At 45.3% G+C, this 24,604-nt stretch overlaps 1 protein-coding gene across 1 annotated transcript in view; it reads left to right on the forward strand.

The window, feature by feature from the left end:
* The first annotated feature begins 15,713 nt into the window (after positions 1-15,713).
* ABL2 (ABL proto-oncogene 2, non-receptor tyrosine kinase) overlaps positions 15,714-24,604 on the forward strand; it is a 46,262-nt gene continuing 37,371 nt past the window's right edge. Inside the window, exon 1 of the mRNA XM_048312607.1 lies at positions 15,714-15,906. Within this exon, the coding sequence (XP_048168564.1) occupies positions 15,729-15,906 (178 nt within the window). The 5' untranslated portion in view covers positions 15,714-15,728. The remainder of the gene's footprint in view (positions 15,907-24,604) is intronic.

Consider the following 24,604-nt stretch of genomic DNA (forward strand, 5'->3'; position numbering starts at 1 on the left):
GCGGCACGTGAGGCGCACGTGGGGCGCGCCCCCCCCCCCCCGCACCCCCCCTCGCCCCCCCCTCGCCCCCCCCCTCGCCCCCCCCCCTCGCCCCTCAGTTTCCCGCCTCCCCCCGCGGCCCCCCCACACCCCCTCTGCTGCCGCCGCCTCCTCCCGGCGCGCCTGAGGCGGCAAGGCGAGCGAGGGAAGAGAGGCGCCACAAATGTGATGACCCTCCGTTGAGGGTAAGGGAGCACCCAAGGTTGGTAAATGCTCGGAAGTCAGAGGGGCCGCGAGCAATGGAAGGTTTATCAGGAAGTCACATACTCGGCATGGAAATTGGTATGCTGATCTACTGTAAGAACACGGCAGTGGGCTTCGGATAAACGGGTAGGGGGAAAGGAAAGAGAGAGAGAAAGAGATTAATTAAAGAGGGAGAGAGAGAGAAAGAGAAACAGGGAGAGAAAGAGAGGAAAAAAGAAGGAAAAAGAGATCACGAATCCTGGTTCCAGCCTCAATCCAGCTGAGGGAATGTCAGTCCTGGTTCAAGGGTGTCGATCCCAGCTGTGACCACCCAGTCCAAGGTCCGGGTGGGCTCAGTCACCCCTGCGGGCCCTGAGGACCCCCCTCCACATCCCCGGCACAAGGAAATCTTACTTAAAGGAACTGGGAGGGCACCGAATTCAAGGCCCGGAGGGCCCAGCGGCGTTATCTATCTTCGTCCTTCAGTGGGAACACACGGGTTGCTCAACAATGCTTCCCGCGGCACTCAGGCTCAGCACAAATGTGTGTCCTACCCCCTGAGGTTCTTCCAAACGGTAGCCAGGGTAGGTGTTTTTAGGGAAGTAAAAATGGAGCGTCCCCCAACTCGAGTAGTCCCCCAAGAAGTGGTGTTTTGTGTCAAGGGAGTGTTCTCCCTCACAAATGTTACCCTGAGGAGTGGGAGCTCAGATCACCCGTTCGGGGGAGCTGAGAACGGGCCCGGCTGGCGGGCTCTCCTTTTAGTCCCAGCTGTGCTCCACAGGGACAAAAACTGGGACAAAAGCTGCTCCAGAGGGCTGAAGATGGGACAAAGGCTGGGGTTTGTACCTTGCCTTCTCTCTCTCTCCCCAGACAGACACAGGCTCGTGATGGAGGCTGAGTCACAGAACACGTCACCAGCAAACAAACTCTAGTAACCTCCTGTGAGCTGCATTTCACACTGTAAACGGGAAAGGAGAATTTACCCACTAATCTCGTACCGGCAAGTACAGGTCTCTCATCCTCCTCACGACATCAGGGCTGTGCTATGCACAATATGTCCCCAGGTGCAGCTTGGAAGGTCACCCCAAACCAAGGTACAAAGTTACAATGGGGTAATAAAATATTTCTGTCACTTCTCACCTATCAGACCTGTTACTAAAATTTATTTTGACCAACACACACCCCAGACACACATTTAAATTGTAACTGCTGGAACTTTCAGAAGTTGTTTTAAATATCTCTGGGGACTCTGAGCAGAGCCACTGAGTGAAAAAGTCCGAAACGGATTTATTTTGCAATGTGTGTTCACGCTATTATCCCATCACTCATCTTTCGTGATGCTTAATAAAAAACTTGTAAAAATGAAAAGAAAAAATGAAAAGCTTTATCACTGCTGGAATGCAACGGGTGAGAGCAGCAGGAATTTTCACATAAACTTGTCCCTGTTCTTAAGAAGTTGACTTTAACACAGTGCTGCTTAGAGATACTCTCAGGTCAGCCTGTATGTGATCTGTGGTGCCCTCACGCCCAGGGCAGCTATTTACAATGAAGTTGTGGGGCCAGCACTGGCTGGGCGAGCAAGTGTAAAAAAAATAAAAATCAAAAACCAGCAAAATACTCAATGCACAATGTACAAAAATATCCCAAAGTTCAACTTCTTGTTGAAACTGTTTCATCCAATCAGTAAAAGCCCGACTCTGGGTGGTAGGAAAATGAGATTACTCTAATAGAAAGAAAAGTGCAGCTAACCTTCAGAACAAGTTTGCTTTGCTTATTTTGCCCTAAAGAGGCTGCACAGAGGTGCCACCAGATTTTGTTAGCAGCTCTTGACAAATCTCTCAGGCCAAAGCAGCGCAGTGTGACAAGCACTGAGCTCCCTCCCTGGTCTCTGGGTTTTTCCCTGGCAGAGCTTTTTCACAGCCTTCCTTCCCCTTCTCTTTAGAGGCTGTTTACCTGCAGCCCACTGAAAAACAAAGTGGCTGCTCTCATTACCTTCCTTCCCATTATTTACAAGCAACTGGGAGAAGGCACTGCCGCCTCTGCTTCCTGCCACTCACGCCCATTGTCTTTCCCACTCTAAATTGCTGCACTGTTTCATCACCAGCGTCGTTTATCCTGCTTGTCACCACGGTGCTTGTAATCCTGATTTTCTGGAGTGTTGTACATTAATCCTACGGTTGCATTGCTCAATGATTGCCCAACCACAGCTGTTCCTGAGCACTCCTGGCTGAATCACCGCGTGGCCATTCCCATTGTTGACGTGGGAACCTTGGCCCCATACCCAATTTCATGCCTCAGCTTCACTGGCTTTCACCTTCCCAGCGCCAGGCAGCAACTTGACTTTAGCAGCACTGCTTGTTTCCCTCCTTTCTCTTTCTTTCTTTCTTTCTTTGGACAATGCTCTCAGGCACAAGGGGTGGTTTTTGGGGGTCTCCTGTGCATGTCCAGGAGCTGGACTTGATGATTCTTGAGGGTCCCTTCCAACTCAGGACATTCTATGATTCTTTCTTTCCTTCTCTTTATTTCTGTGCTGGGTCCTGTTCCTGCCTGTCATTTTTGGCACTGCTGTAAAATAGATGTGATTAACACTGCCTACTTCTAATTCTGTGTAACTAATTTATTTTCTGTTTTAAGATTTTTGATATCAGGCAGCCTAGGGAATGAGCAGCCGTCGCTCTTTCTGATGCCCACATTTATTGACCAGGATGATTAATTCCTTTAAAACTTCTATCTTAGCTTTAAAGTCAGTCACTTGAGAGCCTCAATGCTTTCACATATGTCAGCAGATCCTACAATTAACTGTTTAAAAGTGTGGTTTAGAATTTCCCTATGTGCAGGCGCAATGGGAACAGTCTGATGGATAAATGAAGGAGCTCCCTCAAGTGGTGAAAAATATTGTTATATGTTCCACGTTAATTTTTCCTCTTAAAAACGTTAAGAAAAGGACAGCAATGTCAGATTTAGAATGTAAAGCAAGTTATAAATGTAGCAGTGAATGAGCTTCCATTTCTGCATAACCAGAAATAATGGCCTGCATGTAAGACTGAGGCCAAAACTCAGTCAGGCAAGTGCTACAGTTAAAAAGGAAATAATTGAAGAAACTGTGGAGGACTTAGGCCTGATCTGATAATGCATGACTGAATTTTGGCAGGAAAGCCAAAAACAGGCTCCAGCAGATATCACATTGTTGAGGATGCCTGAAGTGTTTATAAATCATAAAGTTTGCTTTTTAAAAACTCCGGCTCAAGCTTTCACAGTTTCTGCTATCATCATGTCAAGATTTTGTGCATAAATACCCTTGCTCCTTTTTTACTCTGCATGAGGCATAGAGTTTTCAGAATATTTGGTGTGAGAGACTCAGATCATTAAGCTTTGGAGAAAAGGCAGAAGCAGCAGCAGTTACAGTCCCTTTCTGAGCCGTGAAGCCGCTGGTTTTGCTGGCAGATGAAAGAAATGCCCCCATCCCTCTCGGCAGAGGGCAGTGGTAACCTTACTCAGACATCACATCGCTCTTTGCTACTGAACTGAAATCGTCCTTGAAACAGAAAAGTGAAGCCCTACTGCCAACCAGCGAGTTCCTGGCTTCCTCCCCCAGCTCAGAAACTGTGATGAACTCAGAAAAAGTGATGAACTTCTTGCCACAACGAAGCAGGAGGTGCAACAGCCAATTTAATTGCTGTGATTCCATTGCTGAAAGGGAAACTTGCATTATTTTTTTTGAGGAGTAATTAATTTTGCCTTTCCCTACCATTTTAGGTAATAGAATGGATCTTGCCAGCTGGGATGGTGTAATAGTTGGAGTTTTATTTGTTTAAGTTGAGGAGGTTATTTCTTCAGTATGTTTGAAAAGGAGGAGATCCTTCTAGTCTGGCTAAACATCAAACCAGGAGAGGTATTGAACCTGTACAAATACTGCCTCACCCCACTAAGCTGAACGGTGTTTTCTGAAGCTGTTCTTTACCCTCTCTGACACATCATCTTTCTCTTTCTGTAGGGCTCGGAAACAACTTCACCTGGGTCCCAACCACATTATATAATACCACTGTTCTCCTTGTGACACCAGCTCAAACCAACCTCAGATTTATTCTGCAGCATACTCTGCTGCTTATTAAAAATGCATGAAAATACTGAACTGCCTCAATGAGAGGGTCTCTGAAGTTGTTTCAGCAGGAATACATGGAATTAAATGTGCAGTCAACCCTGGAAGAGTGACTTCAGAGAGATGCCTTCCAGAACAAACAGATCCAATTACCAGTATTGGCTCTCCTGCATATAATGACTTTCCAAATATTTTTGTGGAAACACAGCACTGAACTTGCCAGCATCTCCTTCCCACTCCTACAGTAGCAACTGTACATGTTCCTTGTGACTCCACAGACTGCCAGCTGTGTTACACACCTGGGACCCTTCCTTGTGAAGGTAAGAAACAGCAGGTGGAAGGGCACACATTTTATGCCTAATTTAATGATGGCTCACTCCTCTTGTGGTAATATCTGCCTCTCCCTATTTCAAAAGCATGTGTATCCTTTCTCTTTTTCCTAAATAAATACAAACCAGTTTGCTATTGCTCTCCTCACAGCTGCTGAGGGGGAGAAAACAGTGTATGCCAGTATTTTCTACCAGTTCCTTGTCTCCCATTTATTTGCTACAGTACAGATGTGCTGACTGCCGATGGACATGGAAGAGAATTAGTGCTTATGGAATGACAGATCCAGGATGATTCCCAAGACAGCTGTTTGCAGGTAATCATGCAGTTCTACCTGTTCTGTACTTCGCAAAGTGCAGGTCCTGGGGACTAATAACTTTCTGTGTGCAGTAATCAAGTGGGAAAGATGTGAGAAAAAAACCCCTGAGGTGCTATGGTGAGAACAGATCAGCCTCTTTGGAGAAGTATGAGATCCTTGGGGTCATCAAGGAGAGATCTTGCAGAGAAATGTCCTGTGGGGCATATGGGGAACACCATGGAAAAGTCCAAGAACATTGAAAGGGCAGCTAGAATCAGTATGCCAGAAGTGATTGATGGAAGACCCCAAAAAGTATGAGGACAGGGGGAAAAAATAATCCCCATCAAAACCAGGATATATTTCTCAGAGGAGAACAAATATCTCCATTAAGCCACAAAAGATTGACTCTCTGCTGTAAACTAAGAACGAAAACAGGTTTTTACTCTCAGTGTCAGACATTTCCTCTTTTCCACCTTGTTTTAATCTCTGCAGAAATAGATGACATGTACCAGAAGCCATCCCAAGCCAGAGACATTTCTAAATCTGCCCAGCCAGCTCTTTGGCTGTCTCCATGGCAATGAGGCAGCACATCCTGCTGCTCTCCCTTCTGTGAGCACCTTTCCCAAGTTTGACATGGACTGACAACGACGTTTGTAGCTCCCCTGCCAAAAACTTCCCTTTTCTCTGCTCAAGGCCAGTCCCATCTGTTCCTTCTTGCTTCTCCCTGGTTTTGGAAACACCTGGCCTGACAGGGAATCTATCCATTGCTTCTCTACTGCAATGATTCAGGCCAAGGAGGGACTGCTGCTGGTTGTACAAGTGGAGGGACTGGAGAGGGCAGTGCTTTCCTGTTTGGGAAGGAGTTTTGGATGATGGTAAGGGAGAATACTGCAGGGGCCAGGAGCATAAACAAAGCAGAAAGAAAGAAAATCCAGAGTTCTGTCTAGCCTCCCAAAAGAATCACACTGAAACTTGGCACCACTGGCCATAGCAACAAATAGAGCAGTAAAGAATGTACAGACTTGGTACAATGCAGTGCTTATTGAAGGAGATGGCAAACGTGAAGGAATACTTCCAAACCTCTGAATTCAGATAGATCTGTGTCACAGCTGAGTCTCTGGCAACTCTCAACAGCATTTCACTGAAAGTGGAGAAAATAGAAATCAGAGTTACAAAGCTGAAAGAGGCATTTTTGCTATCAGCTGAGGACTAGCAGAAATGGGAGGTTCTAATGGAACTACACTGGGAGGTGAAGCAATCTGCAGGGTTTGCTGCAGTTGATCTGCCTTGGGCTGAGTTGATGTGGTTACAAAAACATCTTTGTGCTCAGCACTGTTCCGTTGTTGGCCTAGTGCCTTGAGGCTTACATGCTTTGGAAATATGGATGAGGAGATGAAAACTTGAGCTTGTTTAAAGGATTTAAATCTGAAGATGGCAGGCCCAGGAGAGGGATTCTGAGTTCAGGCATGTAGGTCATGCAAGAGAGGTCTTGTCTTCACCAGCAAGTTAATGTGAAATATAGTAAAAGTGTTCCTGCTAGTTCAACCCTTGCCCACACAAAAAAATCCCTCATTGCAAAAAGTGGCTGGAGAAACATAAATTGACAAAGTAACCAGAGAACAAGGTAAACCTTGAGTGAATTCACTGCATCCTTTGCCACTGCTGTTTCTCTACAGTAGGGACCCACACTAGGGACCACCATCAAAACATCCAGCAGTGCTCACTCCACACAGTTTTTCCACTTGTGCTTTCCTTAGTGGCTGCTGATTCTGCTTTCTTTTTGGGAGCTTATTCCCCCAGGTGCAAAAGGCTCCCAATGCCCCCCAACACTAATCACCCATCTTCAGCATGGAAGTCTTGGGTTTATTATTTTGCAACTGTGTCTAGCAAGACCTCAGTTTCCTGTTGCCTGCTGATCAGACACCAAGTTATGGAAGAATCTCTGGCATGATGCTACTGCAGTCTATGATTTTTGGAGGAAGGATCCAGGCTGAAAGCTTTCTGGTGACATTCCAAGTAAGCTGTCATGAGAAGAGAATCCAACACCCAAGACCTCAGTGCTGAGGGAAAATCAGAGGGTTTCATCTGCTCAGAGGAAAAGAGTAGAACTATAAATGCTAACTCAGTAACTCCCCAGGAATGAGCATGTGCCATGCTGAGACTGAATGCATCATTAGCAATTCCCTGGGGCCGGATGTCTATTTCAGACTGCACAGTATAACAGCTCCAGGGAACGTACAACCAGAGGATGCTGATAATTTCACAGTTTCTGCTTCCCTGTGAGGCAGAAAATAGAAGTGCTCTGAGGCTCTTTCCCAGGAACACAGAAGTAACGTTTTCCAAAGCCATCAAAAGCAGAGGAAGATAGGTGTGTTCTCTGCAATCTGGGAGAAAGGGAAACAGAATAATCTGCTGCTGTGGCTGCTAAAGGAGGCTCTGGGTTGATCAGCAAGCTGTGTGGACAGAAGCTATGGAACCTGTCCCTTGCAGGAAAGATTTTGGGGAGACACGTGACATTGGCTCAGGTAGGCGGAAATCCCAGAAGCACGTAGGGTCCGCAGTGGGTTCACACCACACCAGTGCCTCCCCTCACAGCACAGATTAAAATGCTCCTAGTACCTCCACCCTTTATCACAGGCAACCCACGGGAAAAACTCCCAGGACAGATGACTCAAGGTAATTTGGTAGTGTGACTGCATCCTCAGAAAGAGCAGACAAAAAGGGAAAGGCAGACAGCCAGGCGGTCTCTAGCACGCTGAGGTCAAATTCCCCTTTCTGTCACTCTCGGCTACGGGAAAGTTGAGGACGACAGAGAGGTACCAGACACGCTCCCGTGTCTGCTGGCAGAGATGGGCGAGGCACCAGGCAGGCTGAAACACACGCTCGTGTGAGCACAACCACGTAATCTCTGCCATCAGAAAGACCATGCCCGGGTTTCACTCCTGAATGTCTCAACTTCTCTGCATAGTTCGGATTGCACAGTAAATGCCTCGCCTGCATGAGATGTGCTGTTGGCTCTGGGAAGACATTATTTCAGGTTGGCTGCAGCTGGGAGTATGTAGCATGACTTCAGGACTCATTAGATGCACACTTGACAAGTTTTCTGCACTAACATAAAGGGAAGAAAGGTTTTCTTAACAAAACAAGGCTTATACAGTTGTCCTCTGTGTGTGAGGAAGGGAGTGTCTGTGTCTGCCCCAGCTGTCTTTTTTCTCCCAGTAACTTTTGAACCTCTTGGCCAGTTTTATGCAAATCGGATGGAGAGGCGAAGGTTCAAGAAATACTCGGTTCCAATGGCTTTTGTGAAAAATTCAGCCTAGTTAGAGGACAGAGTCTTAATTAATGTCCCGAATGGAGGAAACTTTTTTTGGAATAAGAATTTAAGTTGGCAGCAGTCGCTAGTCCAGTCTCCTGCTGAAAGCACAGCCAGCTTCAAAGTCAGATGAGGCTGCTCAGGACCTCATTTTGAAAACCTCCGAGGTGTCAGGAATCTACTCTGGACCTCAGCTGCACAAAACAAATATACTGAGCGCAACACCTTTGGCTCTGCTGATCAGAGAATTCATTTCCCCCTCTTTTAAAGGAGGTTTAGAAGCGGAAGCCCATGGTAAAGCCTGTGACAATCCCCACACCAGGGAGTCCATAAGGCTCTGCTTATGTTAAATATATTTAACCAGCAGCTAGTTACTTTATTTTGGCATGCTGTGGTAGTTAATGATTCCTAGTACAGAGGTCAGACTCAGAGACACAAGGCTTTGTGTATCCCATTGTTTGATTTACCAGAAGCTACAAGGGAAGGAGTGCTGCTCTGTATGAGTGGGAACTACAAGCTACACATCCAGCCTGACAAGCTAATGAGAACAAGTAATTCATTAACAGGAGACTTGCTGCTAGGCAAACACACACAGCTGGTATGGGAGAAGAATTTGGATGTGAAATGAGACAGTGTAGTTGGGTTTTTTATAAGACATTTCCTATTTCAGCAAGTTTACAGTCTAAATAAAGACCACACAGAACACATTAAGAGCTTGATCAGAGGAAGATTTGGGCTTATGTCTTTTCTGAAAGGTTTGGTAATGAGCAGAGAGGCAGAATTTGCAAAGAGAATGGAAATATTTGCATGTTTAACAGAAGGAACAAGTTTTAAATTTAATTGAGATCTGATTACAAACATACATGCTGCTCTCTTGAGTACCAGTCTATTCTGTACACACACACACAAATGCGTTCACAGGAACATCTTACAAAACTCTGGTGCTCTCTCCTGCTTCAGTTGTACTATTACTTTTTTTTTAGTTTCACACTAGTAAGCATTTTGTACAGGATTAACATTAAAGCTGGAAACTGCAGAGCATGGCTATTTAATAACTGTGTGAGGAAGGAACACAGTGTCATTTGAAGGATAAAGTCAGCATTTAGAATTCTTGCATAATCAAATAAAAAAGCCTGTCAAGGAAGAATCTCTCCAGACTTTGTAGAATGAAACAATAACAATATTTTAGACCAAACTCTGGCTTTTAAAGTGATTTAACTGTTCAGGAACATTTCATAGAGCATGACACCATCCGTGACTGGGGCACAAGTGGTCCAGAGCAAGGCTGGATCCCTACCAGCCTAAACTTTATGTAACATAGAGCAGCAATCCTGCAAGAAGCTGTATCCTCAGGCTTCCTTATGAGATCAAAGATTATATTCAGGAGTGTGTACGACTGAAAACAATACTAGGAGTGCAGTTACTGTGGGATTCATTATTGTAACAAAGGCATCTTCTGAAGACACAGTTTTCAGCATGATTTAGAAAAGGGAAGTGCAGGTGCTGGGGAAGATGGAGGGGAAGGAGATATTAGGGGAGAAACAAGAAGCAAAGAACATGGAGAGGAAGCACTGCTGATTCCAGAGTCTAATGATCTTTTCCAGCCTAAGTAGCCTATGATTCTAATTCCATCTTATTTTAGCTTCACATCTTGTTTTTAATGTAGCTTTATTTTGTTTTGGACTGTCACAGAGGTTGTGCTAATTCACGCACAGCACAGCAGTCATCAGAGGAATCTGCACTGGGACGAGGCTGCTCTCCGAGGCACTGGTGGAGGAACTGCAGTACAGCGTTGTGCTCTGAAGCATTTGCTATCACTTAACTAAATGTCAGCTCTCTGGATACAAATCTCTCAGGGAGAGGAAACAGAAAACACATGAAGAAAAGCTTCCATCTGCAAATTGAGAGAACCCCCTCACTATCCAATGAGCTACTAAGATTTTAAATTAGGAATCATAAAAATTAGGCTCCTAAACATAAATTAAGGCAACCCTGGAACTTTGGTGGCAAAACATTCCTATTGACCCACCTGCAGCTGAATGCCTAAAAGCCTGAATCATCACCAGCACTGTCGAGGGACCTCATATTACCTCAGCAAATGTACTTTATCAGTGATCATTGTGCAAGCTTAGTACTAATTTGCAATTCCCAGCAGATGCAGAGACTTGTCATCATTTTTGTTTGGTAGAGGCAACATTTTCCACAGAAAAAGGCAAACAAACAATATTCTTAATGTTCTTACTAGCATACTGTTCTACAGCCTTTGGTGCCTGGAACAGATGCTTGGGAAGGGTGGTGCAGCTGTAGTACTTAGAAAAATATATTGGACAGGAAAGAAATTCCCAAAGAAGTCCCATAATCTCCTTAATTCCATTTCTCCCCACCTCTGGCTTCACTCGGCTGGAGGCTGTGCAAGGTTATGTGTTATACCCTGATGGGTACAGCTCCTGCAGAACCTCAGCACAGTTAATGTGCTGCTGCTGACAGTTGACAGATATGTGCACAAGCTACACAGCTCTGATCCGTGAGGGTGCTTAGTTACACAGCATACCTAACCCCAAAACACAGGGCCAAATAAGAGAAGAATGGGGATGCCTGAGATGCTGTGGTGAGCTGGCTGTCTCTACACACTCATCTTTTCCACTACAACACTCTGTGCCCAGTCCCTTTTCCCCCATGCATGGAGCCCTTCGTTTGCTGGCTCTCCTGGCTGGCGTCAGTATTTAGACTTGTGGCAGCATCAGGAGAGTGGTTTGGGTGAGGACAATGCTGAAGCAGAAGAAAAGACAGAGCAAAAGGCTGCTTGCACGGAAGAAAAGGATGATTTGGGTGGTGGGATGCAACATTTGTGGGAGTGTGTATGTATAGGATTTTTTTTTATCTATGGTGGAAGACAGAAGAGTTATTGACAGAGGAAATTTCATCTGCCAAGGGCTGCATGTGAATCCTTCTGTGCTGTTGGGCAAAAACTGTTACTTCCCCAGAAAGCTTTTACCTTCATGGACTCTCACTGAACAGGCATGAAAGTACCCCAAGCTATCCTGCATGCACTGTACATGAATTCTAATTTAAATCATAGTAATGATTCAAAATAACTTTTAAGGCAACACTGAACACTACCTATTGTGCCCTGACAGATCCGTGCAGACATTTGAAGAGCTGTCAGTCAGAGATGAAAGGCTCAGCGTTGGAACATGTTACACCAAGAAATAACGTCCTCCTTTGATACGGCTCAGCGCTTAAAAGCTTTCAACATTTTCTGCAGAGTAACTAACCTTGTGTCACAAAGCCTTCCTAAATCTATCTTTTTTTGTTTTAAAGCCTTTCCCAGAACCCCTGGGTGGCTGAACCCCCAAAACCAGGTGGCTGCCTGGTATCAGGCAGGTGCAGCCTGGAGTGGTGGAGGGACACAGCCCCGGGCCATGTGGTGGGCAGTACCCATTGCCTTGCGGACATCCCAGGGGAGCTACAGCTGTCCTGAGCTCCACAACTTGTTCTGGCACTGCGATAAAGGCACAAAAATCCCAACATTCACACAGGTATCCCTCCAAATGCCTCAATCGGGCTTCCGCTGTTCTCCACACTTAGCAAATACCTTAACTAATACATTTGTGTCCTAAATACCAGTCAAATATTTCACAAACATCTGTTTCTCTGTATAGCTTTGGTATACAGAAGGTATATGATCTGGAAGAAGAGCAAAGATTACTGCTAGAATTATTTTTTAAGCTGCCAGCAGCATACTGCTACCTAATTTTTCCTAAATTACAAATAGAAACTGCCCAGTTAACACTCAGGATCAGGAGTCCCCAGCTTGTCCACAGGCTGCTTCTGGCACAGAACCCATACTTCAGGCAGACGACAGTGAGACTGTCATGCACAGTATGACGTAAGACTGCTCAGCCAGCAATTTATTGAGTGTGTGATTTTTGGAGCATGCTGTGGATGGGGAGCAAATTGCCAGTGCTTATAAGAAGCTTCAAGAAATGGATATACCATTAATATTTAAAGTCAGTTCAGAAGTGTTTCTAGAAATATCACATTTCTTGTCAGACACATGACTGTAACCTCAGTGCTGCCTGAGTTCCTTGGTCCTTTTTATCCTTTGCTTGAACAGCCCATGAATGGCAGATTGACTGGAAACGCAAAATCGCCAGGACAGTAAGTGTTACTGATGGCTCATTAACGCACGGTACCAGACTTCTTCACGAGAAATTACCCTTGAGAAACAACCTGTTCCTGATGCTTCATGAGGCTGATAACATCACAGTGACAAAAATAGATAGCATTGGTGCAGGTTTTACCTCTTGGCTTTGCATGGTTAATAACCATGAAGCTCTGTGAAGTAAATACTTACTAGCTTCCATTTTAACAGTATGGAACTGTTAAAGGCTCAGAGCACAGAGTCCTTTTCAGTTTGGGGAGTTTCCTGCTTATATCCCCATTGCTGTTCTAGCAGGGACTCTAGAAGAGCTGTCACCAACAGGGCATCCCCTATTTATATGGCACCAGAAAAATGATGTTGCTGAGGGGACCAGGTGGGGCACAGTCTGAGGGTCTGGCTTGTTTAGTACACAACAAGCAGTGGCTGGGGCTCTGGGTTTGAAGCTTTTTTTACAGAGTACAGCATGATCTTAAAAAACTATTATAGAACAGCAAAAACCCCATGCTGCTGCCCTCTTCTCCTTGAAACAGGCCTTCTTAGAAAGCCCCTGCCTGACCCCATCTCCAGGAAAGATGGTTTTGTGTGTCAGACAAGTTTCCTGCAGTTGGACATTAATGTAACCCACAGTGAGCTGTTCTATGTGCAGAGGTGCTGGGAGAGAAAACGAGAGATTTCATGAGATCTGAGGAATAAGAACAGTGTTTAAATCCAATTCTCCTTGGTGCACTTGCATATAACAGTCTCTTGATACTTGCATCTTCTTTTAAAATACTAATGGCCTTCCTCTGGATAGCTCTTCATGATCAGCAAGTAAAAGGCATTAGGAAAGAAAAATAGTATTTCTGTTGATTTTTAAAGAGTGGCTCTACGCTACGTGGCAACTGCAAATGGCACGAGGGAGTTCTGTGTTTGTTGTCTCTACAGTCTCCAGAGAACATTTATTTTGTTTACAAGGCAAACCATTTATAAATGCCAAATCCTGCAAATTCTAGCTGGAACGAGACCAGGAAATAGCTCCACTGCAGAGTTTACCATGGGCTGGTTCTGCCCGAGACTGTCCATTCTGCAGGAACACCCTCTGCTCACATCCACATAACCATGTCTGTACAAGGTCCCGGACTTGGCACCACGTACCCCATGCTGCACCCTGGATGTTCCCAGCGCTATTTTAAGAACTGTTTTGTTGTGTGTTATTAGCAGGTCTGTTTATAATTTCTGTCTCCCCAATGTTCTTAGTCCATTAATTTAGTGAGTGAAGGCATTTCTGGCTCTGTGTGCTCCTCATTCCCATTTACTCCATCCAGCCTGTGTCAGACTACACATCAGTCCAGTGGGATGAGCCATGCCCATTTTAGGCAGAATTATTATTGCAGTAGGGCACAGTTTGAGTACATGCAGCAGTATGGACAGCACCTTGTGACCCTGGGAAGGTAGAACGTGAGCCTAGAATTCCTGTCACTGAAAGCTGGCTTTCACAAAGCTCTGAGAGGGATGTCTCCTCACCTTCCCACCACAGGACAGCGACACAGAGGTTGGAAGCTGGTTGGCTATGAATGTTACCAAGCCAATTTGTCACTGTCACATCAGTTCTCAGTGGTAAAGGCATCTGAGGGGAGCGGCATTGTGGCTCATCCAGGATGAAGCAGCATTACCAAGACATTGCTGAAATAGTTGCTAGCACGGAGAGAGAAATACTTCCAGCTGCCCAGGTCCTCTAAACTGTGACAAGCACCATTATCTTTCAGGACAAAACCTCCTGCCTTCTGCTTTGAATTGGAGTGCCTTATGCTAATATTACAGAAGGTGAAAGAAAATGGTTTTCTAATTAGTTACAGAATTGAGTGTATGTTCAGCCACCCTACAACAAGATGCTGCTGCCAACCACTCCTGGTGTTATCACACAGCAGTGCTTTCCTCCTCCTCCATGCCCTTGGCCAGGACAACAGGTCCTAGCGGGAGCCCAAGGAGTCAACCTGGAGCCTGGTAACCCACGGAGATCACAGAACCAATTTGGAATTAAAAGATGCCTGAGATGATCGATTTCAACCTGTGACCTGACACCACCATGTCAGACAGACTATGGTGAGTGCCACATCCAGCCTTTCCTTAAACACCTCCAGACAGTGACTCCACTACCTCCATGGGCAGTCCGTTCTGATGTCTAATCATCCTTTCTGTGAAGAAATTCATCCTAATGTCCAACCTAACCTTCCCTTGGCATAGCTTTAAGACTGTGACTTCTCGCCCTGTCCCTGGTTGCTGGGGGGAAGGGGCTGACCCTCACCTGGCTGCAACAACTTCCTTGTGCATGGCTTGGGACAAGCCCACGGCCGCTCCCTTCCACAGCCGGGCACACGGCCCTGGCTTCACCTTCGCACCTGCTCGGGTTTGTAGGAAAACCAGCCCGGCTGTAGCCTACAGGGAGAGTGTTGCTTGGACTGGGGCAGCCTTGAGGCCATGGTCATGGCTTAACAGCGTTCACGAAGTATTTGGAGAGCACTCTCAGGCATACAGTGGGGTTCTCAAGGCTGTCCTGTGCAGGGCCGAGAGATGGACTCGATGGGTCCCTTCCAAGTCAGGATACTCCGTGATTCTCCTGGGCTGCCACTCGTGGCCAAGATGGGAGGCCTCTCCTGGGGCGTGATCTGGTGAGTCACCCGGGTGGGCTCTTGCCCCTCAGCCCATGTCCGTGCGCATTGCCTCGTGTGCCCGTGCCCACTGGTGTGCCCGCGCGTGGCAGTGCCAGCAGGATGGTGCCAGACTCTTTTCTGTGGTGCCCAGAGACAGGAGGAGGAGCAATGGCCATAAACTAAAACACAAGAAATTCGACCCCAGCATGAGTAAGAACTTCTTTACGTTGAGGGTGGCAGAGCACCGGAACAGGCTACCCAGGGAAGCCGTGGAGTGTCCCTCTTTGGAGACATTCCAAACCCGCCTGTACGCGTTCCTGTCACCTGCTCGAGGTGATCCTCCCTTGGGGTGATCCACCCAAACAGCTCTGGGATTCGGCGTGCCCCGGCGGGGCGGCCGCCCGCCCTCCCTCTATCCCAGCCTCCTCCCTCGCTCCCTCCTTTCCTCCCTCGCTCCCTCCCCTCCCTGGGCGGACCGGAGGCGGCTGCGGGAGCCGCTCCGTCCCCGCTCCGCCGGCGCTCTGTGGTTTAAGATGGCGGCGGGGGCTGCGGGGGCGAGCCCGTGAGCCGCAGCCCGGAGCTCCGCGGGAGCCGCCGGGACCGGCCGCGGGAGGGCCGGGACGCGCCTGCCGGGCCGGCAGCGGCGGAGCGGCGGGATGTGAGCGCGGCCCGCCATGGGGCAGCAGGTGGGCCGCGTCGGGGAGCCGGGCGCGGGGCTCCAGCACCAGCCGCCGCCGCAGCAGCAGCAGCCGCGGGGGCTGCGGGGGAGCAGCGCGGCCAGGCCGGCGGGCCGCCGGCGGGAGGCGGCGGGGCGCTCCGCAGAGGGAGGATTCAATGTCTTCACCCAGCACGGTGAGTGGCCGGGGCGAGTGGAAAGGGGCGCGATCGGCCTTCCTCCCCTCCCTCTTTTGTTGTGGTGGGTTTACTGGGGGAGGGGAGGGGCAGACGGGAGGAGCGGGGCGGCCACGGCCCGGGGGATGCTCGCCCCGGCCGCCGCGTCCCGGGGGATGCTCGCCCTCGGAGGAGCTTTTCGCCCCCCGCCCGCTGGAGTTGGGGATCGGGACCGCCCGCCAGCCGCAGCTGGAGCGAGGTGGCACCGCCGGGGATCAGGACTTGCGGGGTTCGGTCGCTGTCACCGCGGCGATTCCGAGCTCTGGTTTTGTTTACAAAGGTAAAGGTAACATGTGCCTTGTCTGACTGCCGAGGCGTTTGTGACTTGCTGTTCTAAATCTGTGAGACTCTGTATAGCTGCTGACAGAGCAAACAATTTGGTTTTGAAGGGGGAATTAGAGCTGCCATCTGATTCTCAGATGAAGTTTTTGCCTGTCCACTTCTATTCTTATTGCTGTAAACCGATACCGGAAATGTTTCACGTACATGTTTCTATAACCTCTCTTAGAAGGACCCCCCACAACTTCAAATCTCCCTTTTGTAACTATGTTTCTTTTTTTTTGTTTTTGTACCTCTTCGTGCATTATGTTAAGATGTTGCCAAGTTTTGGAAGGTAAAATCAACTGAAACGTGTCTGCCTTGACAAGCATGTTGAAAGTAGATGTGCGGATGCATCTCAAATCCTAAAGACCTGAATCAGCTCTGGAGAGCTTGACTGGCTTGGCTTTAGGTGGAGAGAGAGATGACAGTGTTTGTAAAGCCAGGCTGCTTCTGACAATACACATTTTCTTTTGCTCAATAGAATGAGCTCAGGCAAAAAGATTAGGGAACGTGCAACCAGCAGTCTAAAAGCAAATATCACCTGCTGTGATGTGATGCTGACATGTAAGTATCTATCAAAATAAGAGCACAACACTAAATTTGGTTCTTAAAATTCTCAGCATTATCACAGCTTTTGAGTTCAGGGAGAGGTATCAGCTTTAAAACCAAAACAAAACATGCTTGCTGAGTGCCTGACCCAAAATTAAAACTAAGAATTATTTTATTGCACCTTCACGTTTTGCTCTGTATTTTTGTATGTTAAAAGGCACTTTGGCTTAAACATTCCTATCATAGACTGCACATTCACAGTGTTAGGGAGATCTCAGAAGTTATGCACATACCCCACTTCTTTCAGTGGGGTGGGTCTAAGTCTTTAGTAGCAGAGCAAGAATGCTGTAGAGACTGCTACATACACTCCTGCTAATGTCAAAATGTGTTTTCATGTTTTGGTACCAAGATGACTCTTTGGTTCCTGCTCTCACAAGGCAAGGACAGCAAGGACGTTTGTGGGAAGTGCAGTACAGCATGTGGGAATGTGTAGTGACTTCCCAACAACGCAGTTGACACTGACTCAAGTGCTTCTTTTCGTTATTGCTGCATGTTTTGGTAGTAATTTAGTTCAGCATCCTGAACAAATCCTTCTAGCTCCTCCCCCCACCGTACTAAATTTCAGAGATAGAAGGTAGGGAGAATTATTTACATGTCGTGGCAGGGAAATGGAGAGGAAAAGCTTTCTGAAGCATGCATGCAGACCAAGAAGACAAATTCTATGCCCTGCCAGCCCTTCTGCTCTGTCTTCCATAGAACTAGAAACAAGAATGAGCCTGGAAGGCCAACGCACTGAATAAAACTGTTCAGTGCCACATAAAAAGAACATTGCTCTGGGATAAGAGCGATGGTATCTTTCAAAATAATTTCTCTACTGTTTATATTGCTTAGGTTATCTCTTTCAGTGGTAAGGTAATGGATGTAGCTTTACTTAGGGTCTTGTTTCTGTTATTTTCTTTGCAGACTGTAAAGGACGGCGTGTCTTAAAAACAAGATACAGCTTTTTATTGTTAGATTATGTAGAAAGGGCGGGACTTTTTGGCAACCCAGTTTTTGAGAGTTTCAGAGCAGGCTTCAAACTCCTCTTTTGTCTTGGTGAATGCCTCAGCTGTGTTAAATTGTTCCCCAATTCCATTCACATTTTAGTAGGAAAGAGTGAATAAGTCAGTATTAATAATCTGTAGCAAATGCTGGTAAAAGTTGGGTACCTTTTAAAATACTTGTCTTGGGCAAAAACTGAAATGTGTGTAGTGTTCCTGAATCTGGAATTCACTTCCTTTGTCAGAGAAACTGTTTCCTGTGATCCCGACTCTCCTTGTCCAAGGGAATTTTTTACCATCAACTTGTATTCTTATTTTTCATTTAATGACCTTACTCTCCTGTTTTACTTAGCCAGAAGCAAGCCAAGTTTTCTTTAAGTGAGTCATATGCTTCTGCTACTGAGATGCTCTGGTTGCTGGTGGTATTACTTGATCCAGATTCCTCTTTTCTAGTAATTTCTTTCTGAGCTCGACCTTCCATCCTGTTTCTGGGACATGTATTCACAGTGTATGAAAAGTGATGGCAAAAGCACAGGATTGTGGGTTAGCACTCTTGCACTAGTGGCTAAACCAGCCAGTCACAGGATGAGGCTGGATTATCTCCCTTCCTTGGCTTTCCTTGATGCAGTCATGGATGTGAAGAAGACAGCCTGCTGACTGTGTGAGAGCCTTGCAGGTATAAATCCCTACCTCGTGTTGGCAGCTTTCTTACCACATTTTGCCAGCAGCAAACCTTGCTGAGTACTCATGCCAAAGTTAATTTTGAGGGGTTGCTTCTTCTGTATTTTTTATGAAAAGAGTGGAAATAAACAATGTTTTTGGCCTCAGACCCATTTTGCTGCAGGATTTTGAAGAGCAGTTTGAGTCAAATCGATGAAGTGTAAAACCCTTTTCGCTAAGCTACCGGAAATCTGAGACAAACATTTTCACCCAGCTAACTTGAACCATAGATGTCCTTGAAAAATCCAGAGATTGAGTAGAGCCGGTTTGTCCCATGCTTTGTTCGCACAAAAACCAAGTTTCTGTGGCAGAAGCTCTACAGGAGAAGCATTACGTCAGGATGTACTTTTGGAACAAGCAAGGAATTTGAAGATGTTTTCTGTTTTATGGAAAGAACAAGGAGATCTGTATCGTGGGACCCCACTATTCCACCATGAGAGCAGACACCCAGACTGCTGGGGCTTTCAGCTCACTGTGGTATTGAGTTCTGTGAGCACTGCTGTGACGTTGAGCAGAGAAGGCTTAAGCAAGCTGATACACTGGTGTGATCCATTAGTTGTGGAGCAGAGTTCTCCAGGATGCAAAAAGATAATAGCGGAATTTGCAGTCTTCTGCAATTAGCCCTCCAAAACGCCCCGTTGTGAGCATCCCTGGCATGTAGTCAGTGACTTCTAAAAGCAGGCAGTGGATCATAAGCATGTTGGTTGCTGTTAGTGTAGTAGAAAGGACGAGTGTGAACACAAGGATTGTTCAAATGCTGGTGTTCCCACGTGTGCTCCATTGGAATTTGCCAGTACCCCAGGGACAACAACTTGACAGGCAAGAGCTGCAGTGAGCGGTAGTTACAGTCAAATTCTTACGGATCAGTGCAACCAGAAAACACGAGAAGTACTTGGTGCCATTCCAGGATGAGCATTCCCTTCCAGAGGAGGAACAGGGGAGAGAAGAGGGAAGTGGGTTATCTCCTGATCCTTTCAGAGATTTGTTTGAGGAAAGGGGCACAAGCAACAACAACCAAGTTCCAAGTTGCACAAACTCTACTCGGCTCCTTGTATGACCTTTGAACAGAGGCACTTCTAATTTTCTTTCAGAAGAGCACTGATAACAGCCTACTGTACCAAGATACTCTTTGGAATGGTGTTAGCATGCTTTTCATCTCCAAAAAGACTTGCTGAGTGTTGTAGAGCACATACTGCAGGAAAATCAGATTATTTAAATCCTGGCTGGGAAGCCTTTGCAATACCTGTTTGCAATACTGCTACAGTTGCCTTGGTGATATATTTTGGGGTAGTGGAAGGCTCTGCCACACTTGAGCTTTTGATCCAGCAGGCGCAGGACATTTGTTCCCTGTTTTGTTTTCTAGAGGAGGAGTTTAGCAACCTTTTACTATGTGCATCAAGGTCAGGCAAGATAAGCCTATACTTTTAAAAATAAAATTATCATTAAAGCTCCCCTAAGGCAGTCAGAGTGCTATGACACATGATAAAAACATTCTAAAATAGGAAGAAGCATAAATAACACTGTCCCTTTGAAATTCAGTGAAACTGAAGGGCTGGATGCAGGAAAATGGAAAGAAGGAGAGAAAATAGGGTCAGTTTAACAACTGCACTTTGTGGGCTGCCTAAAATGTTCTTTATTTTTCATCCCAGTGAAATGCAGCAAGCTCGGGCCAGAGCTACTTGCCCACAGACTTTCCTGTCAGTAAATGCCCCATGCAGATGGAATATAATCACTGTATTCAGTGCGTGGCTTTTTGTACTGTAAATCAGAAATCTTGTGGGACCACAATGTATAAATAACTCTTAACTAATTATTTGGGGAATAAAGGATAGTTCAGCTGAGTGTCTAGAGGAACATCCCGTGTAGAACATGAATTTATAGGCGTGTTCTCTGTTGCATCCTTTTCCATCATACCTAAATTATTCCTGCAGATTCACTGCATTAAATACTGATTTTTATACCTTGTGTTAAGCTGGGATTTTTGCATAATGAATTTTGCAAATGAGAGGAGACTACCAGCTCGATGGAAGGGACAATATAATACTGACTACTGATCTAATTCTTTTCACATAGTCAGGGAACACAGTCTCAAGAAGGTAAGACTGAAATGAAGTTACTTCAAAAGGTTTTACTCAGAACTGACTTAAAAATCAAATTTCAAAGCCCAGACGTATCTCCAACTTCTCAGTTCTCCCCATGTAGCAGATGGTGTGGTACAAGTTGTTCTAGCAATATTTCACAAACTTGCTATTGCTTGCAAGTGCAATGTTTTGCGAAAAAAAATTGTGGGATTTTTTTTTGGAATTAAGGACATGGCCAAGTGAACAAATCATTGGGAAATGAATGTGGACACACAAGCAAATTGTTACAAGTGGCTTAAACCGTCTTTTTTTAATCTAGCAGGATCAACATAATTAGAGTGGGGAGACCTGGACTATCTCCTGGAGATGCTCTAGCATCTTGGTTGGCTTCAGGAGTGTTTTATGGCTGGTACTGATTACGGATTCTGGGACAGTAAGCTTGAAATCATGTTTTCTCTGGCGTTCAGGAGGAGTGACCTGCTCGGTGACCCACTTCAGCATATATCATGTTTGTTTGTTCCTAAAGCAGGCCAGTCCTTGCTGAAGTCAAACTGTACTTTCTAGATCTTTGTTTTATGGCTAAAGCCAGACGATCGTTAGCATGATTTATTCTAGCTCATTTCTCTTAGTTGTCACAACTTAATGTTTCCAGGATACTTACTATCCATAAACTGCCTTCTAAGTACTGCTGACAGCTGACTAATTTACAGTCTTAAGAAACGATCAAAATCCAGCAAATACAAACCAAGAAACAGCAGTTCGTACTTACTCCAGTGCGGATGCACGTGGAAGTTGTTAAAAGTAATACAGTTGGGTTTTGCTTGGTGACTTGCAGAGCTCGGTTTCACCTGGTTATGTTTCAGAAAGCCAGGCCTGGATGACCACAGACCAAAGCCTCACGTGCATTCTGTTTCCAGCCTGATCTCCCAAATCGCTGTTTGCCAAACCGTTAGCAGTGCTTTTAACAGCGTGTAATTACGAGTGAGGCAAGGCTTGTCATGCATATGGCCCCAGGACTGGCTTTGCAGGTGATTCTGCAGTGTAGTCAGAAAGTTTCCTTCCTAACAGCATTCAGAGCAGTATTTATCGGTAAAGAAATGTTTCTCGTAGTTGTTTGGGCCACTAGCAGCCTCTTTGCGTCCCCACAGCAGGAAGGAAAAGCTTGTGCTGCGGGGTAACAGCATTGACTTGCTGGGTCTGAGGTCATGGTTTTCTCACCGTTACTGCATCCATCATCCTTCACATTTCTCTGGCTTTGTGGTTACGAAATACTTTATTTTAAAGGCTGATCTTGGTATTACCCATAGAGATTATTCTCTCTAGAATAAGCGACACTTACAAAACCATTGAGGCTTCCTGTTGGTAACGCTGTAAACCACAACAACAAAGCTTAGTTGTATTACCCGTATCTGCTTCGGAAGTTGCCTGTGCTTTGAGGGCTCTCTGTAGAGACATGTGCATCTCCCTGTATGATTGCTTGTCTGCAGCTGGGTATAAATGAACTTCTTAATAGGTGGCTTTCAGTACCAGCTAATTCAGCAGAGGAATTAAAAAAAAAAAAGCCATAAAATAACTTCGCCTTTTTTGAGGGGCAGACAAAGATGTACAGAAATACTTCACTAAAAATTAAGTTAGTTTTATTTCAATCTTCTGATGCTCTTTAGAGGTCAGTTAAACATACTTCTTTTAAGACTCACATTTTCAAGAAATTCCCTTCCTCTTCTTTGTCCTTAGGATCTTAATATTACTGAAATACTTCAATTAAAAATAACTACATGTATTAATAAAATTGGAGCTTCACTTACATTAATTTGGAAGTTTTCTATGACAATAGTGATGTAAGAATTGGGACTACAATTATGTAAGAAAAGTAGCCGTTAAATGAAGGAACACTCATTTTTCTATAGGACAGCATGCCTCATCCTTTAATTTATAATGCTGCTGGGTTGGATTTTGGTCTCTTTCCTGGTTTGTTTGGTGTTTTCTTGTTTTTATCATTTACTGTTGAAGTGAAATGGAAGTAGCTTCTTGTTATAAGCTATATATGGCAAAAGCATAGGAACCATCTCCTGCTGCTTTGCGTCAAATTAGCAATTGAATTACAGGATAAGAGGATGAGAACATTCTGGATTTGTGACCCTGTACACTTCCCTGTTCACTTCTCCTTTGTTTCTTTTATGATAATCCCAACAACAAAGCATCAGGCATGTCTTGGCTATTCCTATTTGTTGTCATCTCAGCTAAGATCAGCACCATGGCTAATTTGGCAACAGGTATCAGCATGTTTCTGATTGAAAGAATTGTGTGAATAGTGGCTAAATTATATGAATATTATACATATTGTAGCACGTAGCATAGATCATGAAGTGTTCCTGTTTTTCAGATTCTGTGTTCCATTAGACTCATATTTTTTCCAAAAGTTAGCTGCAGAGAGTAGTGTGCCTCAGTAAACACACCAAAACATACAGGAATTGCAAAGTGAAGAGACATTCCCCCATCACAAATCTGTGTACGCCCCAACATGGCCTGGGGTAGGACCTTGTTTAAATATTGTCATTTCCAAGTAGATTGGTATTACCTCCCACATTAACCCTGAATATCAGGGGTCTAAAAGGTGTCTGTGGAGCACAGATCTGTTTTCTAAGACAAAACCCCAAAATATTTGTACGTTCTAATTTCATAGCCCCTGCATTGTGAAGGTAGCCCTTCAAACCCAAGCTGGAGTGTAAATTGATACAATGAGGCCTTCCTTAGCTTGCAGGGTCAGCTCAGTTTGTCGAGATTATTTCCAAGCCTTTGCTGCTCAGGGTTGGTTTTGCTAACCAGCAGTGTCACAGAGTTAACAAGACTGTTCAGTTCTGCTGCTGCTATTCAAAACCCCGTGGGAGGCTGCAGGGCTGATGAGAATATCAATTTTGTGTTGCTGCTTAGGAAAGCCAAGAGCAGAAGTAGAGACAAGGTACAGCTACACTGGTATTTCTGAAAATTGCTTAATAATAGGAGGAAGCTGGAAAGATTATGTAGATTACCCTTGAAGGGTTTTAAAAAGAAGAAATTTTAAAGTGTTGTTTCCCACCCAGCAATCTGTCAAAACTGGCCAATTAATGAAAGTATAGTGACTGTTTAGCAGTAAAAAAGCCTGTTTATGCAAATCCTTTAAAAACTGATACAAATTGGGTCATCTAGGAAGAAGGAAATGGACTCTAAGAAATCTGAATAACCTTGAAGATGTTCTGAATAGTGACATAGCTTCCTTCCTCCATTAGGTCACTGGGTGCAGCAGAACTCAAGGTTATAACAGGCCTGAGCTGGTTTGCATAAACATAGACTTAATGCTTGTGTTTAATGCAGTTTTTTCTTAAAAGACAGGTTTGAATTGTAAGGCTTTTTCTGTGTTCACCATTCCCTTCAGCACAAGTGAAAAAAAAAACAGCATCCATTGTCTGAGAGCTGATTTGTGGTTCATTTTCTCTTGTAAATTAAGTTTTTTCACCTATAAACTGACAAAAAAATTCAGTCTAATAGGTGGCAGCTCTCAGGCTCAGTTCCTAGATACTAAAGTTAAAATAGCAAGTTTTTAAAACTTGAACTGTAAATTGCTGAGTGTCCTGTGTGTGCTCTTTGGAATACTGTTGATTTTAATAAGTGGGGTTTTGGTAAAGTTGCTCTCACAGTGGCAACCTGATCAAGGCATAAAGGCTGGGGCAGAGGTGAGACCTTGAACAGGTGCTCTGAAAGTGATTTCTTTGATCATTTTGTGATGGTATCACTCAATTTTGGTTTGTTTTGAAGCCTGCTTTTCACTGACTTGGATGGCCATCGAGTACGCCTGATGAGCTTTATCATTTGTGGCAGTAACATATCTAAATAGTGAGAGCCACCTCTCTGCAGGCCCCAGAGGATTCCTGTGCTCTCTCCTGCCTCGGAAGATGAGGGGGGTTTGGGGAG

The sequence above is a fragment of the Corvus hawaiiensis genome, chromosome 9 (genome assembly GCF_020740725.1).
Source record: "Corvus hawaiiensis isolate bCorHaw1 chromosome 9, bCorHaw1.pri.cur, whole genome shotgun sequence".
Lineage (NCBI taxonomy): Eukaryota > Metazoa > Chordata > Aves > Passeriformes > Corvidae > Corvus > Corvus hawaiiensis.